Raw genomic sequence first — 15,107 nt, forward strand, 5'->3', positions numbered from 1 at the left:
ACAGCAGGAGACCAGACTTGAAAAAAATAGTCCTTTTCAGATACCTGGGCTCATCATCACACCATTTTAAACTTCTTTCTGCAAAAGTTAGGGGTCCATGCCCCTAGATTAACTTTTTTTTTTTTTATGAATGAAAAAATGACATCCATGATGTAGTTAGTGTTTCTAGAGATGTTGTTTGCAGGACATGTACAGAGTACTCATAGCTCTGGGTATGAGCACAGTGGCCTTCATTTACTAATATGTGCGTGTAAACGTTCTTATTTATGACATGGGCCAATTTTGCTCTTACCGCCAGTGAAGCAGACTCGCTCTAAATTAACCAGAAAAGCATTGTTGCTTCTGCCAACCAAAAACAGTAATCACTTGCACCACTGAGGCAAAAAAGAAGGAGATAGTCAGACTGGAGAAACTTAAAAAAAGCGGTTGGGTCCAAGGAGGGAGCCAGCAAGTGTTTCCATGGGAGTGATAACAGTTTAAAAATAAAGTCTGAAATAATGACGTTTTTCAATATTGTTTCTTCTGAGAAACTCGCTATGGGTCAAGTTTTTAAAAAGTTTGTAATCAAAGTTTATTTCTTTATTTGAGACCACAAGGAAAAGAACAGGTGGAAGATGACGAACAGCACATCTGTCAGCCCAAATGAAAAAAATTGCTGCAAGGGCAGGGGGGAAAAAATCCAGATTTCCCAGCATCTGTGGGACAGTGCCAGTAAATTAAACTGCAATTAATGGTATCCAGCTTGCTTGATGTTTTTTATTATGAAATATGAGATCAGTTAAAAAAGGTCTGTTTCAGAGGACGAGATAGATGGTGATGATTTTTTTTTTTTTTTTTTAAATCATACAGAGCTACTGCACTCTAAGAATAACAATCTGCATTTTAAAAGTCGCATAATGACTTCTGCAGCTCTTTTTGTCATCAGTGCACGATTCTCTGAAAGCTTCAAATAATCAGATTTTTTTGTTGTTGTTGTTAGGGGGGGAAAAATCAACTCCACCCCAAACATAAAAATGTTGGCCGGACTGCTGTGCTCCTCATTATTCAGTTGACTTCAGTTTGAAGATTTACAAGAAGATAACTGTGGAAACAATGTTTCTGTTTGTTTTTTTCCCTTCATGTAGCTTAAAATCTGATTTGCTGTTCTTTCTTTTTGTTGTTCTGTGAACAGCGAAGAGGGAGAAAGCTGCCACCCCTCCACCTCCCCAGACCCCCACCAAGCCTGCCTTGACCGAGGAGGAGTTGGAAAAGAAGTCCACAGCCATCATTGAGGAGTACCTCCATATCAACGACATGAAGGTACATACTGATGCTGCTTTTTAAACACACACACACACACAGCAAGGACACCTAAAATTAAATACAAAAAACAACAACTACCTTTTACCTTTGCTTATGTGAAATGTATTCACAAAGTGCTTTTGTGGACCAATTAAAGCACTTTATAATTAATGCTGCTCTAATAGTCTTCTTATTCACAGTGATATAAAGTCTGCATTGTTGACACCTGAACATCTATTTATTACACTTAAAGCCATGAGAGGATAAAAGAGGAGCTTATGATTCACTGCTGTCTTTCTGTCCTTGTCTGTCCCCACAGGAGGCTCTGCAGTGCGTGCAGGAGATAAATAGCACTCAGCTGCTGTTTGTGTTTGTACGAAACGGGCTGGAGTCAACACTGGAGCGCAGCACGATCGCCAGGGAGCATATGGGCCTGCTGCTGCACCAGCTCATTAAGACCGGCATCCTACCAAAGGAGCAGTACTACAAAGGGTGAGTACAGAACCCCCAGGGAGGTGCTGGGTTAACCGGTAAAGTTTGGACCAGCAGGACTCCACATTACCAGCGGCCCGCAGGGAAACGTCAGGCTTGTGAATATTTTTCAGCATTTCATGATCTTAAAACCCCCTGCCTGGCCAAAAAGCAGTGAGTTTCCATATGTTGCTACCAGCATGGTGTGATGCTGCTTAATAATTCCATCTACTGAGTCAAGTTGGGCTTGTTCTTGTATTTCTTAACCCTTGAATAATCTTTGATGTCCGTGTACTGTGCTTCTTTTTTCAGGCTTAAGGAAATCCTGGAGGTGGCAGAAGACATGGCGATAGACATCCCCCATATCTGGCTCTACCTGGCTGAGCTAATCACTCCCATGCTTCAAGAGGGAGGCATCCCCATGGGAGAACTTCTCAGGTTTGTTATAGTACTTGCTAAGTCTCTCAACACTTCAGATGAGGAATAAATGGGATATTTCTATTTGTTGATGGTTAATTCATTGGTTGCCTGATGTATCTTCAGGGATGTCTCAAAGCCTTTGATCCCTCTGGGCAAAGCTGGAGTCCTGCTGGTTCACATCCTCACTTTACTCTGCAAAGGAATGGTAAGAGCTGATCATTATTATGTCATATTGTGTTTTTGAAAAGCTAGCATATATACATAAACTTTTGTCCCAGAAAAAAACAAGATTAAGATCTATTCATGTGTACAAACATCTCTTTTCTCCCATCAGAGCCATAAAAAGGCAGGTACAATGTGGAGGGAGGCAGGCCTGCAGTGGAAGGACTTCCTCCCTGAGGATGTAGACGTCAACAAGTTTGTGACAGAAAAGGTGAGGGTTCACTCACTGCCTTCATCATTAACAGCCTTCTGTCTGTGGTTATCCTCGATGTAATTCAACACTGCGAAGGAAAAAAGCAAGAATCTAAAGCTCAGGTCTTAACTGAGGAGTCTGATTACTAAACATCTGGACGTGACTTTGTGTTCACAGTTAAAGAAAACCTCCACAGGGTTATCATGCTTCAATTCTTTTAATCTATCTTGAACTAGTGTTACATAATTCTGTTTTTTTGAGCGTATTAAGGATGTCAGCATTGTCCATCATACAGATCCAAGTGAGAAAAAAAATATCTTACCACTGTAATGACAGATGCTGAAGAAATGCAGAAATGTTAGGTATCATCATTGTTTATGTGATCTTAAAATACCACACATGGATCTTAAATGAGTTCCATTAATAATAGTAGTATAATAGTCTAATCCTCCAGTCCAATATGCAGTGTTACAATCCTCTCATCACATTTAATGTAATGCAGGATAAAAGGAAGAAATATTCTCATAGCATGTGATGTGACAAACGTCGTGAAAAATGACCATGATGCCCCTCTCTCTCTCTCTCTCTGTAGAATGTGGAGTTTACACTGGGCGATGAGTCGGAGAAGGACAAGAAGAAGGAGCTCAGCGCTGCAGATCTGACCAGACAGCTGGACAGACTGATCCAGGACAGGGCTGACAACCAGAGGATCTTTGACTGGATTGAGGTTTGTTTCAGATCCACTCATGTGGGTTCTGACTTTTAGAACCTGAAAATGTGTCATCGTTAGTTTCTCAACAAAGCAACTTTCGTAACCGCAGCACTGACAGAGCTGATTCAGACAGGTCGTCGTATTTTGGATGGTGTTTTCCAGTTTTGTGCACACGTAAATAAACGTGATCTTTTTTTTTTTTTTTTTTTTGTAGGCCAACCTGGATGAGCAGCAGACCTCCTCCAACATGTTTGTCAGAGCGCTGATGACCTGCATTTGCCAGTCAGCAATTTGTGAGTCATTCTGCACTCTTCACATTAAACACTATTAACACTAGCCTAAGTAGACTAGTAGACTTCCTGGTCCACTTCAGTTCTGATGGGCTTTAAGTCCTCTTACCATATTACTGAACTTTGGGACCTTTTACTGCTGCTACTCAGTGTGTGAAAATATCCCAGGCTAGAGGGTGTAGTCCGAGTGAAATGTGAACATTCTTGAAACTTTTCCTCCACAGGTGAGAATCCCTACAAGGTTGACAGCGAGCAGATCAAACGGAGGGCGAAGCTCCTGCAGAAATACCTGAAGGACGAACAGAAGGAACTACAGGCTCTGTATGCTCTGCAGGCCCTCATGTTGCAGATGGAGCAGCCTGCCAGTAAGTAGCTCATTCAGGCTCAGGTTGTCCTTTGTCACTGCTTTGAAATTCAGATTTCTGCTTCTCTTCATGCTACAACTTAAAAGATTAAGAAAGTGATCAGCATCATTTCCTCATTTCTCACCATTTTCCTCATTTCCTTTCTCTCCTCACTCATCAGATCTGCTGCGAATGTTCTTCGACACACTCTACGATGAAGACGTGATCAAAGAGGAGGCCTTCTACAAGTGGGAGTCCAGCAAAGACCCCGCCGAACAGCAGGGGAAGGGCGTGGCCTTGAAGTCCGTCACTGCCTTCTTCACGTGGCTCCGCGAAGCCGAGGATGAATCCGATAACAGCTAGGGGCTGCTGGGAGAATCGATGAGAGTTCTGGGCAAACCCATGGGGAGAGCGAATGTTCTGTTGATGATTCACAAGAGGCTGAATCAGCAAAATCCTTCTGCATAAACAGAAAAAAAAATAAAGAAAAAAAACTTCTTCAACTGGGAGAGATTGTATTATGGATCGAACATTCGATCCTTTTTTTTTTTCTTGTTTGTTTTCAGTTTCTTGTTTTTCTTCTGTGCAACCGAATGTCTTTTTTGAAACAAACACAGGATTAACTAAAGAGATGAATAGATTTGAGAGAAAGAGAGAGAGAATGCTGAGAAGAGTTGAAAGCTGTAGGAATGCTCTGATGCTGTTTCCTTCAGTATTTTTATTTTTTGGGTTGTTTTCAGAAAGCTTTTTGTGGCCACGGCAAAACTGCTCAAGACATTTTGCTTAAAGACAGAAAATATAACAGAAGACTTTAAAAGGCTGTTCACATCTATATTTTTGATGAATTCACCCTTTATCATGTGGACATGACAGATGTCATGCTACATGTCCGCCGTTTGGATCTACATGACGTGCTTATGTAGAGCTTTTTGTTTCCCTTTTCAAAGTGTTGGATGATTAAGGGTGGTTTGTTTCATTTTTTTGTTTGTTTTTTGTAAGAAAAATTGAAAACTACAAAGAAAAGAGCCATCTAAGAGACATTTCAGTCATGAGTGAATGCAACGGTTGTGGACTTTCTGAGGACGTTGTCACTGAGGAGAGGGGCAATGAACATTGACCATTTTGCTGCTTGCAGGGGTGGCAGCGATGCTACCCTTTAAAACCCCAGCCCAACTCAATCCCACCACCCCAACCTCTAATGTGTCTGTTTCACTTGTTTCCTGCGCTTCAAAAACGAACTGTGGACCGAGAGAGGGAGAGCAAGAGCGAGGGATCATGGTTTCACCCTCGTTCAAAGCCGGTTGGTGTTTTTGTTTTTTGGTTGTTTTTTTTTTAAACTTTAAAAAGTATACAGACAAAAATCCACTTTAATGACAAAGGACTTTTAAGAAAAGTTTAACAGTACGAATCCTAAGGCCTTTCTTTGCTTCCATGAGTGGAAATGCATTTCAGGAGAGTTCTGTAAATATACGATGAATAGTTTTCTTTTAAAGAAAGTATGCTAATGTAACCCCTATTTCCCCTGCTCCTCTGAAACAATGTGGCAGTCTTTCCCCCCGTATTTATATTTTTCTCTCCTCAGCTGGCAGAAGGTGCTTGTGATATCCAACCCCAGTCATTGATTACAGTTTAATTGAATAATTGTAAATACTTTTCTGCTTTACTTTATTAAAAAAGATATTTAATTAAAGAAAATAATTGCCTCTTTTCACATCCAGAACTGGAAGAGATAATAAAGATGGTTGCAAATAAAAAGGAAAATGCAAATGCTTGTGGTTTTGTGACCGGAGGCGGCAGCAAGGCCGGTGCTGTTTTGCCACTTTGATGAAATGAAATGTAGTGGTTGATGTTTGATTTTTTTTTTTTTTTTTTTTTTTTTTAAAATGAGTATCTTTCAGGTTAAAAAATAAATCGGAGGGCTTTATTATAGACACTTATCTCCTGAGTTTGAGCTTCATTATGAGACACGAGTCATGAATCAGAAACATGAGAAAACTAAAAACTTTGGAATGAATAGGTTTTTAGCCGGGGGAGGTGGTGGCATGGCCAGGGCTGCTTTCCCGCTTTGATCCTGTGATTGGAACATTCCTCGGTGACTGCAGATTTGTTGACTGTGAGTGTGAATCACCCCAAAGGTGACTGGTGGCCTTTTGGGTGCACTGAACTTGTTATCATTGTTCAAGAAGTCAGTTTGAGGTTTGTGACATGTCATATTATCCTGCTAGAGGCAGCCATCGTTCTGCTCTTCTGCATACCTTTGTTGCATCCATCCGTCCATTTTCTTCCGCCTATTTGATTCTGGACTGCTGGAGCCTATCTCAGCTGTTATAGGGCGAGAGGCAGGGTACACCCTAGACAAGTCGGCAGTCTGCCAAAGAGCTAACACATAATAGCCCTTCACACATAACCAGTTAACCTAATCACACTAACTGCATGTCTCTGGACTGTAGGAGGAAGCCAAAGAACCCACGCAGACAGGGAGACCCTGGCCAGGTCATAGATTCAAACCCAGGCTGCTCTTGCTGTGATGCTAACCAGTGTTATTTGCTCAATCCCAGCAGATCACCAGTTTCTGAAATACTCAGACCAGCCTGTCTGGGACCAACAACTCTAGTTCAAAGTCTCTGAAATCACCTTCCTTCCTTACTCTGGTGCTTGGTTTGAATTTTAACAAGTTGTCTTTAACATGTTTACATGACTAAATACAATAAGTCATGTGATTGACTGATTAGATATTTGCATTAAGGAGCAGTTGAAGAGGTTTACTTGTTTAAAAAGTGGCTTTGGAATTCAAGTTAAACCTGATTTTTATTTTCCTATACACAAAAAACCTGAAGATTACAGGACAAATCTCACAGAGCAAACGAAAACATCTGCTTGAAGTTGGCAGTGGTGGACACAGGCCTTTCTAAAAATAAAAAATTCACAGCAGAAATATCTCTTCATTAATGTCTCCCACAGCAAATCGCATTGACTACTTCAGTTCAGACAGGTGAGCTGTTACCTGTTTTCTCGAGTGTAATGAGAGTTGATCCACTGACTGACCTTCAGTGTATGACTCCATTTCAATAATGGTTTTCAGGATGTGGCATCTCTAGTAATTAAAGTATCAAAATGAGGCAGTCATGTTACGATACATCAAAGCCATGAGAAACTGTCATTTCTGAGTGGCCCGTGTCTGACAGGCGGTCTCACTTTAGCAGACCGCCATGTAATCCATGTCTGAGAAGAGCTTTACTTTGATAGTACAGTGAAACGGCACATCAAACAAGTCATTTTTTTCTTTTTTTGTCAAGTAATGAAATTCATTGCTTTATCGTTTTTTTCCCTCCCTATGTTTTACATTGTTTAATTATTAAGCAGCGGCTGCAGATGTGGCCTGACCCACTAACTGATGGAGCTCATATAAACCTGAAATATGACCTAGAGGTAATCATTTAACAGCTAGCCTCTAAACTCCAGGGATACCTGCTGACATGTATCAGGGGACAGATGTAACGTTACACATTGGTAACTCAGAGACAGAGTGTCACATGCAGTCTGCAGCTCAGAGAAATGCTGCTGTGGTCAGCAGGAGAAGTTATGTAACTAGAGGCCAGGACACAGGTTACAGAAACACCAAGGAGACATCTGTTCTGTCATTCCAGTGGGGGGGGGGGGTTCACACTAAACTGAAAAGAGCTGGACTTCTTGGGGATCTCCGGAAAGTAGGGCTGGCCTGGATTAATTCACCAAGAAACACTAACACATTAAGTATAGAAGCATTAGAGCGGTTTTGAATTAGAATTTGAAATAATCAGCAGGAAACTCCAGGTCTAACAAATCAAGACAAAAAGCAGGTCCTGTGGTGGCCAATAGAGGCTGAAATAAGCAGAAATAAGCATGTTTCCAACCTGGTGCAAAAACATTATTGTTGTTATTGTTTTAAAATTAGGGCCATGGTTGCTGATCAACATGGTTAACTGCTACCTGCTAATCACTGCTAATTAGAATAAAACTGAACCTCTGGACTGTTGGTGCCTTTTGGAGCATTATTGGAAATATTTGAAAAAGAATGCTGCTTTCTACTGCCTAGTCCTTTACTTCGGTGTTTATTTGTATAGCAAAAAACATTACACATTACAAAGTGCTTCACAATTTCAGTTAAAGCCACACATAAAGATATGTATACATGTTACACCTTATTCCTACATACGCACAAATAGGTGTAAACTATGGCCCCAAATAATGGGGGACAGATTAAAGGAAAGCTAAACCATGAAAAGAGTTTTCAGAAGTTGGTTGAAACAAATGACAGATTCAGACGACCTGACAGGCTGAGGAAGGATGTTTCAAAGTTCAGGCGCTACCACCTCTAAGGTGCGATCACCTCTGGTTTTAAAATCAGAGCATGGAACAATTAAAAGATCTTGATCAGATGATCTGAGCAGTGGCTCTGCAATATAGGCAATATGTTAGTAATAGGATTTTAAAGTGGACTCTGAATTTCAATGAGATCTGGTGAAAGGAAGCAGGAACAGTTGTTGTTTGTGAGCGTCAGCCTTTCTGCTGTGTTCTGCACCAATCAGAGACAGGCTATAGAGGACTGAGAGAGGACTGTGAAAAGTGAGCTACAATAAGTATGTGTCTCTGTGTTGCATTGACTTGCTTACCATGCATGTATGTAATAACATTAGTACTTTATGCTCTCATGCAAATATGTTTACTTTTAGCTCCACAAAACCAACACGGGAGTGGCCAAAATGCACAGGCCAGAAACCACTGTGTGGTGTCATGGTGGCTGTTTCCATCTTTTATATACAGTCTATGTTATTATCTCAAACTGCAGTTGCACTTAGAATAGAGGTGGGCGTACCAAAGATCTGCAGGTAGAAATATTCACATTTGTTCAAATCATATTTCTGTGAGCTAAACATCATCACTAGCTAGACATTTCTTACAGAAGCTGACCCAACATCACATGATGTGGTGTCGAGATAAGCCAAACCTATTTTATTCACTTGTCTGATGGGCATCATTAATAATAATAATAAAATTTAAAAAAAATCTTTTTATCACTGATTGCAGTTGCAGTGAAAGCACACACTGTTTGACGATTTGTGACACAAAGTCTGTAGGAGCACTTTTTATTTTTCCCTTTACTTTTACTTTTACACATAACTGTATCAGGGTTGTGTCAAAAACTGTTAGGTACCCTAAACACCCCCCCGCACTTACAGCAAGGGGAAGTTATTATTCAATATCTCACATTCAGAGAACATGTTCACTTTGGATCTGTGATTCAGGTCCAAATACACACAGATCAGATTAGTTCTTCCGGTAAAGAGGAGGAAAAACAACCCCTGTTTTGTTTGCAAGAATCTGCTCTCTGCCTTTTTCATCATGTAATCCACAAGCTGTGACTGTTCCTGTGCTATATCCTGTGGGGTGGTTTTTTTTTTTTTTTTTTGGGGGGGGGGGGGGGGGGGGGTTGTATATCATACTGTGAGAAAGCTGCCAGTTCAGTCTGTAACACTAATATGAGCTGCAGAGTGGAGTGAAGCCTTCTTTCCCCACCTCCCACCATCAGCCTGAAATAGAACGGTATGGTTGTGCTGGACCGCTCCTAAATGCAACTCGGGCCAACAGAGTGTGTAAGCTCAGCAAACTCTGCCTGTACAAATAAAGAAGCAGTGCTGTTCCCACATTCTTCCTCCTTTTTTATATTCATTTATATTCATTTAAGTCAGTGTGGTCTCTGTTCAGCAGCGCTTCACACAATCGACCTACAGCAGCACCTTTTGTAGGCTGTAAGTCGATCTGTGTGTAACCACAGTGAGGCCTTCATTTTAAACCTGTATCATCTTATAACACGTGTTAGGAGAGCCGCCGTCTCCCTGCTGACACCACACCGCCTCACGTAGGGAGGAGGGGGTCGTACCGCCTTATCTCCAGCCTCAGCTGCGCGATCGCGCTCAGCTGGAACCGGTTTTCACATGACATTTCCACCACTGTTACACCATCATTCCTCACCATGTAATCCTTCCAAAGCATGTTTGTTCTGGGTACTGTGACTAGATAAAGTTGGACCAGAGGGAAAACCCTTAGACAGCATTACAAGGTATTTTTTCCACAGTGGGTCAGCACGTTTGAGGGTGCTGCTGACTGGATGGGACACACAGGCTTGAGTCAGTCATGTGAACCAGAGCTGTCTGCAGTTAAGACTTCCAAACACACATCAAAGTCAGGGGAAACGTGGGCAGTGACGCTTTGTATGGAGACGAGATCTTAGTCTGACATTCACTTGAGATTTTACATCTGAGTGATGCTGTATCTTAAATCCATCTGCTGTATATTTTCCTGTTTATCTGCAAATGGATTATAAATGAAGGTTTATAGGACACACTTGTATGCACATCTGTTGAATGTTTGAAATCTTACTAAGATTTTATCTTTCTTTTTGATGGAGGCAGGTAAACCCTGAAAAATATGGTTTTGGGGATATGAAGATAAACTGTATGTGGAATCAAGAGTCTAATAAGCAGATCTAAAGTGCTGATTTTCAAATAAACACCTGCAAAAAAGTGACATTAAAGATGATGTTTTTTATGTAAAGGGATTTTGTTACTTTTTTCTGTCTGCCCTTTTAATATCTACACTGAAACACAGCATTCGAATGCACAGGGAACACATTTGGATTTTTCCATGGCCTCATCCTGCTTTGACGTTTCATTTCAGATACTTTGCCATATATAGAAATCATGAGGATGTATTTAAATTGTCTTTTGAATGTTTGGACAAGTAAATATTAAGATAAATATGCAAAAATACAAAATCACTTGGAAAAGTACATTTAAGCCAGGATAATTAGAATCAGAGGTTCCAGGGACTGCTAGTTAGAACCTTGCTATTCAAATATCCACCACAGTAAAGTGTGTGGTGTCATCATACAAAGATCTAAAGAGCTCCCTTGGGCCTTTTGTTTGGTGGGGGTGGTAGGGGGTCTGGCAAGGATTTTAAATTTAAAAAAATTACTAATTGCAGTGGAATATATCACTTGATTGCACACCACCATCATCATGGAGGGCAGATTTCCAGCAGCTTTGTTCAGCACAGCCTGCCCTGACAAATTCAGCCCAAGAGCAGAAGTCTCTGTGACCCCGAAACCCAGGCCCAGATGACTCTTGCTGCTGTTGCTGTCAGAGCAGACACATCAACAATCACAACACGGTTCCACAAATTTAAAATACGTGCCAGGAAAGTTCTGCAAAACTTAAACATATGGGGAAAACCAGCCCTTTACAGATAATGCCCTTTAATCAAAGGATTAAGATCTGTGTGGCTCAGACACAAGATGGCATTTCAGGAGAGGAACCATGGGTCACAGCACTGGATACTAAAAATGGCTTGAAAACTGAGGTTGAACCTGAAGTGGACCTTGTAAAAGGATAATGATCCTAAACGCTTTCACCAGAGAACAAATCCACCAGTGATTGGCTCAAAAACAAAAAGTAGAGCGCCAAAACCAGATTTGGAATGTCATTGGAATTTATGGAAATTTGAAGTCAGAAATATCACAGCTGAAGGAATTTTGCTGTGAAAAGTGAACATCAGAGAGGCTTAATAACAACACCAAATGCCTTTCATAAATCTTGCTAAAGGGGGCCATACTAGATCCTCATGCTTTTTGTACAATATACAATATTATATCTCATACTCTTCTTGAATAAATGCAAAAATTATTTTTCTTTCACTTGTCAAAATATGTAATAAATTAATTAATTTAAATTGAACTAAATTAAAATCTCTGATTTTAATTTAAAGTCTGAAGAGCGAGTTGCATTAAACTTCAGTAATAGTCACTATTGCATACACTAGAGGGCGCCATTACACCGTGTATATTCCCCACATTCACTATATTGAGTGACCATGCCAGCTTTTGCAAATCTCTCAAACACTAAAACTGTCTCCAAGCAGCAGATAACAAACAAACACACCTTTTAAAAATATAATAGAGAGCCAAAATCACTGTTGGATCGGTGCCATCTATACATTACAAATGCATTCATTTTGTTCCACTTATTTTGTTCCTAAATATTTTTTGAGTCTAGCTTTATCCTACAAATTGCTGCCATGACCCGTTTTCCCCCCACAGGTACCATTGGAGTTTAACTCAAACACATACACAACAGTAAACTAATGAGCTGACATCATATCGTCATGAATCATAGCTCCACAGCAGATGGTGGGTGTGTGCAACAGCCTGCTGTCCTGCTCACCGCAGAGACCCACAGCAGTGAGGACACAGTGTGGTCGCATCTCTCCACCACCGTCAGTGACAACATGTCAGCGTCTTGGACTCGCTGCACAGCGCACCGCATCAACCTATTCAGCTGTGACAGTTTGCTTTTCTCACAGAGGTGCTGTCAGTTTTTGCTGTCTCGATGAAGCAGAGGTTGGCCAAGGTCACAAAACAATGTTTTAATAATGTTTTACAAAAGTTACAAATATGAATTTCAGGAGTGTAAGTGGATGATATATATATATATATATATATATATATATATATATATATATAAAGAACAAGATCCGGGCCATCAACACCTATGCCCTGCCCGTGATCAGGTACCCTGCTGGGGTAATAGGCTGGCCAAAGGAGGAGATAGAAGCCACTGACATAAAGACAAGAAAGCTCCTTACCATGCATGGAGGGTTTCACCCCAAGTCCAGCACCCTGAGGCTGTACGCTAAGCGGAAGGAAGGGGGCCGGGGACTGGTGAGTGTCAGCACCACAGTCCAGGATGAGACAACGAACATCCAAGAATACATTGGGAAGATGGCCCCAACTGACCGAGTGCTCAGTGAATACCTCAGGCAGCAGAAACCCAAGAAAGAGGAGGGAGATGAGGAACCATCATGGAAGGACAGGCCCCTGCACGGTATGTACCACCGGCAGATAGAGGAGGTGGCTGATATCCAGAAATCCTACCAGTGGCTGGACAAAGCTGGACTGAAAGACAGCACAGAGGCACTAATCATGGCAGCACAAGAACAAGCTCTGAGCACAAGATCCATAGAGGCTGGGGTCTATCACACCAGGCAAGACCCCAGGTGCAGGCTGTGTAAAGATGCCCCAGAGACAATCCAGCACATAACAGCAGGGTGCAAGATGCTAGCAGGCAAGGCATACATGGAACGCCATAACCAAGTGGCCGGCATAGTGTACAGGAACATCTGTGCCGAGTATAACCTGGAAGTCCCGAGGTCAAAATGGGAGATGCCCCCAAGGGTGGTGGAGAATGACCGAGCTAAGATCCTGTGGGACTTCCAGATACAGACGGACAAAATGGTGGTGGCTAACCAACCGGACATAGTGGTGGTAGATAAACAGAAGAAGACGGCCGTAGTGATCGATGTAGCGGTTCCGAATGACAGCAATATCAGGAAGAAGGAACACGAGAAGCTGGAGAAATACCAAGGGCTCAGAGAAGAGCTCGAGAGGATGTGGAGGGTGAAGGTAACGGTGGTCCCCGTGGTAATCGGAGCACTAGGTGCGGTGACTCCCAAGCTAGGCGAGTGGCTCCAGCAGATCCCGGGAACAACATCGGAGATCTCTGTCCAGAAGAGCGCAGTCCTGGGAACAGCTAAGATACTGCGCAGGACCCTCAAGCTCCCAGGCCTCTGGTAGAGGACCCGAGCTTGAAGGATAAACCGCCCGCAGGGGCGTGCTGGGTGTTTTTTTATATATATATATATATATATATATATATATATATATATATATATATATATATATATATATATATATATATATATATATAAAACTGATTCAAGAAGAACAAAATGTGGAACACAAGCATTAAATTGCCCTGAAGTCTGGCAGTGAAATGAATTAAGCTACAATTAATCCAAACATACCAAATAAATGAGCACCTTGAAGCCCCTTATACCTGCATTCTTTTTAATGGCCAGCACCAGGTTTTATTTAAATATTGAATAGCTGAAAATTACCCTTGGCTTGATGGCTCTGTGACACCAGTAAACACCTTCCTGCTGACTAATTTGCTAAATTATGGTCATTTTTAGAATCTGGGAGGCCAAACAGCCACAGTCTCAATCGCTGTGAGTACACTGACCTCTCAAAGTTCAGGTATTATTCAACTGTTTTACATGCATAGTAAACTACATAGCAGTGTGTGGGTTTAGCTAAAAGGGAAACAGTGAAGATGAGAGAGAAACTTTTTTTATGTAGCATTTAAAATGATTTAAGTTGCAATATTTGATTTTATGAAATGTTTGAATCCTAATATCATCACTGTTAATGTATTAGACTGATATTAGCATTATTTAGATTTACAGTTTTATGACCATTTAATAAAGCTTTCCTACCACAGCTTCATTTATTTTTGACCAATTAGGCCATAACTGCACAGGCTGGTAAATGTAGCGTTTTTAAAAAATGCATTTTGGCCTTTTGTCCAAACATAAATGGCATTTTAGCTCACTGAAAACAGAGCTTTTTAGAAAACGTCCTCCAGCATCAAGATGTTCAGTTTCTGCGTTTACATGTCAAAGTCACGTGTGGTCAAAGGAGAGCCACTGTATTATTGTTTGTAGGTTTCTGATGGGCTAACATTCCTACAAGGTGTAAAGTTCAGGGTAGTTATGCCTATTGTTCTGGCATGCACTGACATTGTTTCTTTAAAACATTTTTTTTGTGTGTTTTTTCATGTGGACTGGGATATTTTTCAAAATGACAGTATAAAATCCCCATTAAAAACATCACAGTTTATTCTCCACATTTTCAGATCACTCAATTTAGCATGAACTATGATTTGCATTGACTATTTATTATGTTTAACAACACACGGAAATGAGTAAGAGCAAGCAGAATTACTGTTTATGTGATTCAATTCATAATTCAATAATAGAGAGAAAACAAAGAAAACCTCAACAATCAGATGACCCAGTATGAACAAGCTGTTTGGCAACAGTAGGAAAGAAAAACTCCCTTTTGACAGGAAGAAACCTCCACCATCTCTGTGGTGTTGGAGATGAGGGGAGGAAGACAGGATAGAAGACATCCCGTGGAAGAGAAGTGGAGATTAATAATAACCAACCATTAAATATTTGTAAATGTAAAAAACATTAAATATGTGTTATGTAGAGGCCAATATTAAATAAAAAAATAAACA

At 40.9% G+C, this 15,107-nt stretch overlaps 1 protein-coding gene across 10 annotated transcripts in view; it reads left to right on the forward strand.

Moving 5' to 3' along the window:
* LOC309687345 (eukaryotic translation initiation factor 4 gamma 1-like) overlaps nt 1-5,694 on the forward strand; it is a 37,801-nt gene extending 32,107 nt beyond the window's left edge. For all 10 annotated transcript variants that reach the window (XM_082502236.1, XM_082502242.1, XM_082502239.1 and 7 more), the window contains 9 exons: nt 1,172-1,299; nt 1,601-1,773; nt 2,065-2,190; nt 2,296-2,377; nt 2,507-2,605; nt 3,180-3,314; nt 3,514-3,592; nt 3,814-3,954; nt 4,115-5,694. In XM_082502236.1, coding sequence (XP_082358362.1) covers nt 1,172-1,299; nt 1,601-1,773; nt 2,065-2,190; nt 2,296-2,377; nt 2,507-2,605; nt 3,180-3,314; nt 3,514-3,592; nt 3,814-3,954; nt 4,115-4,296 — 1,145 coding nt within the window. In that variant the 3' untranslated portion in view covers nt 4,297-5,694. The remainder of the gene's footprint in view (nt 1-1,171; nt 1,300-1,600; nt 1,774-2,064; nt 2,191-2,295; nt 2,378-2,506; nt 2,606-3,179; nt 3,315-3,513; nt 3,593-3,813; nt 3,955-4,114) is intronic.
* The last annotated feature ends 9,413 nt before the right edge of the window (nt 5,695-15,107 follow it).

Source organism: Aulonocara stuartgranti, assembly GCF_965226115.1.
Source record: "Aulonocara stuartgranti genome assembly, chromosome: 14".
Classification (NCBI taxonomy): domain Eukaryota; kingdom Metazoa; phylum Chordata; class Actinopteri; order Cichliformes; family Cichlidae; genus Aulonocara; species Aulonocara stuartgranti.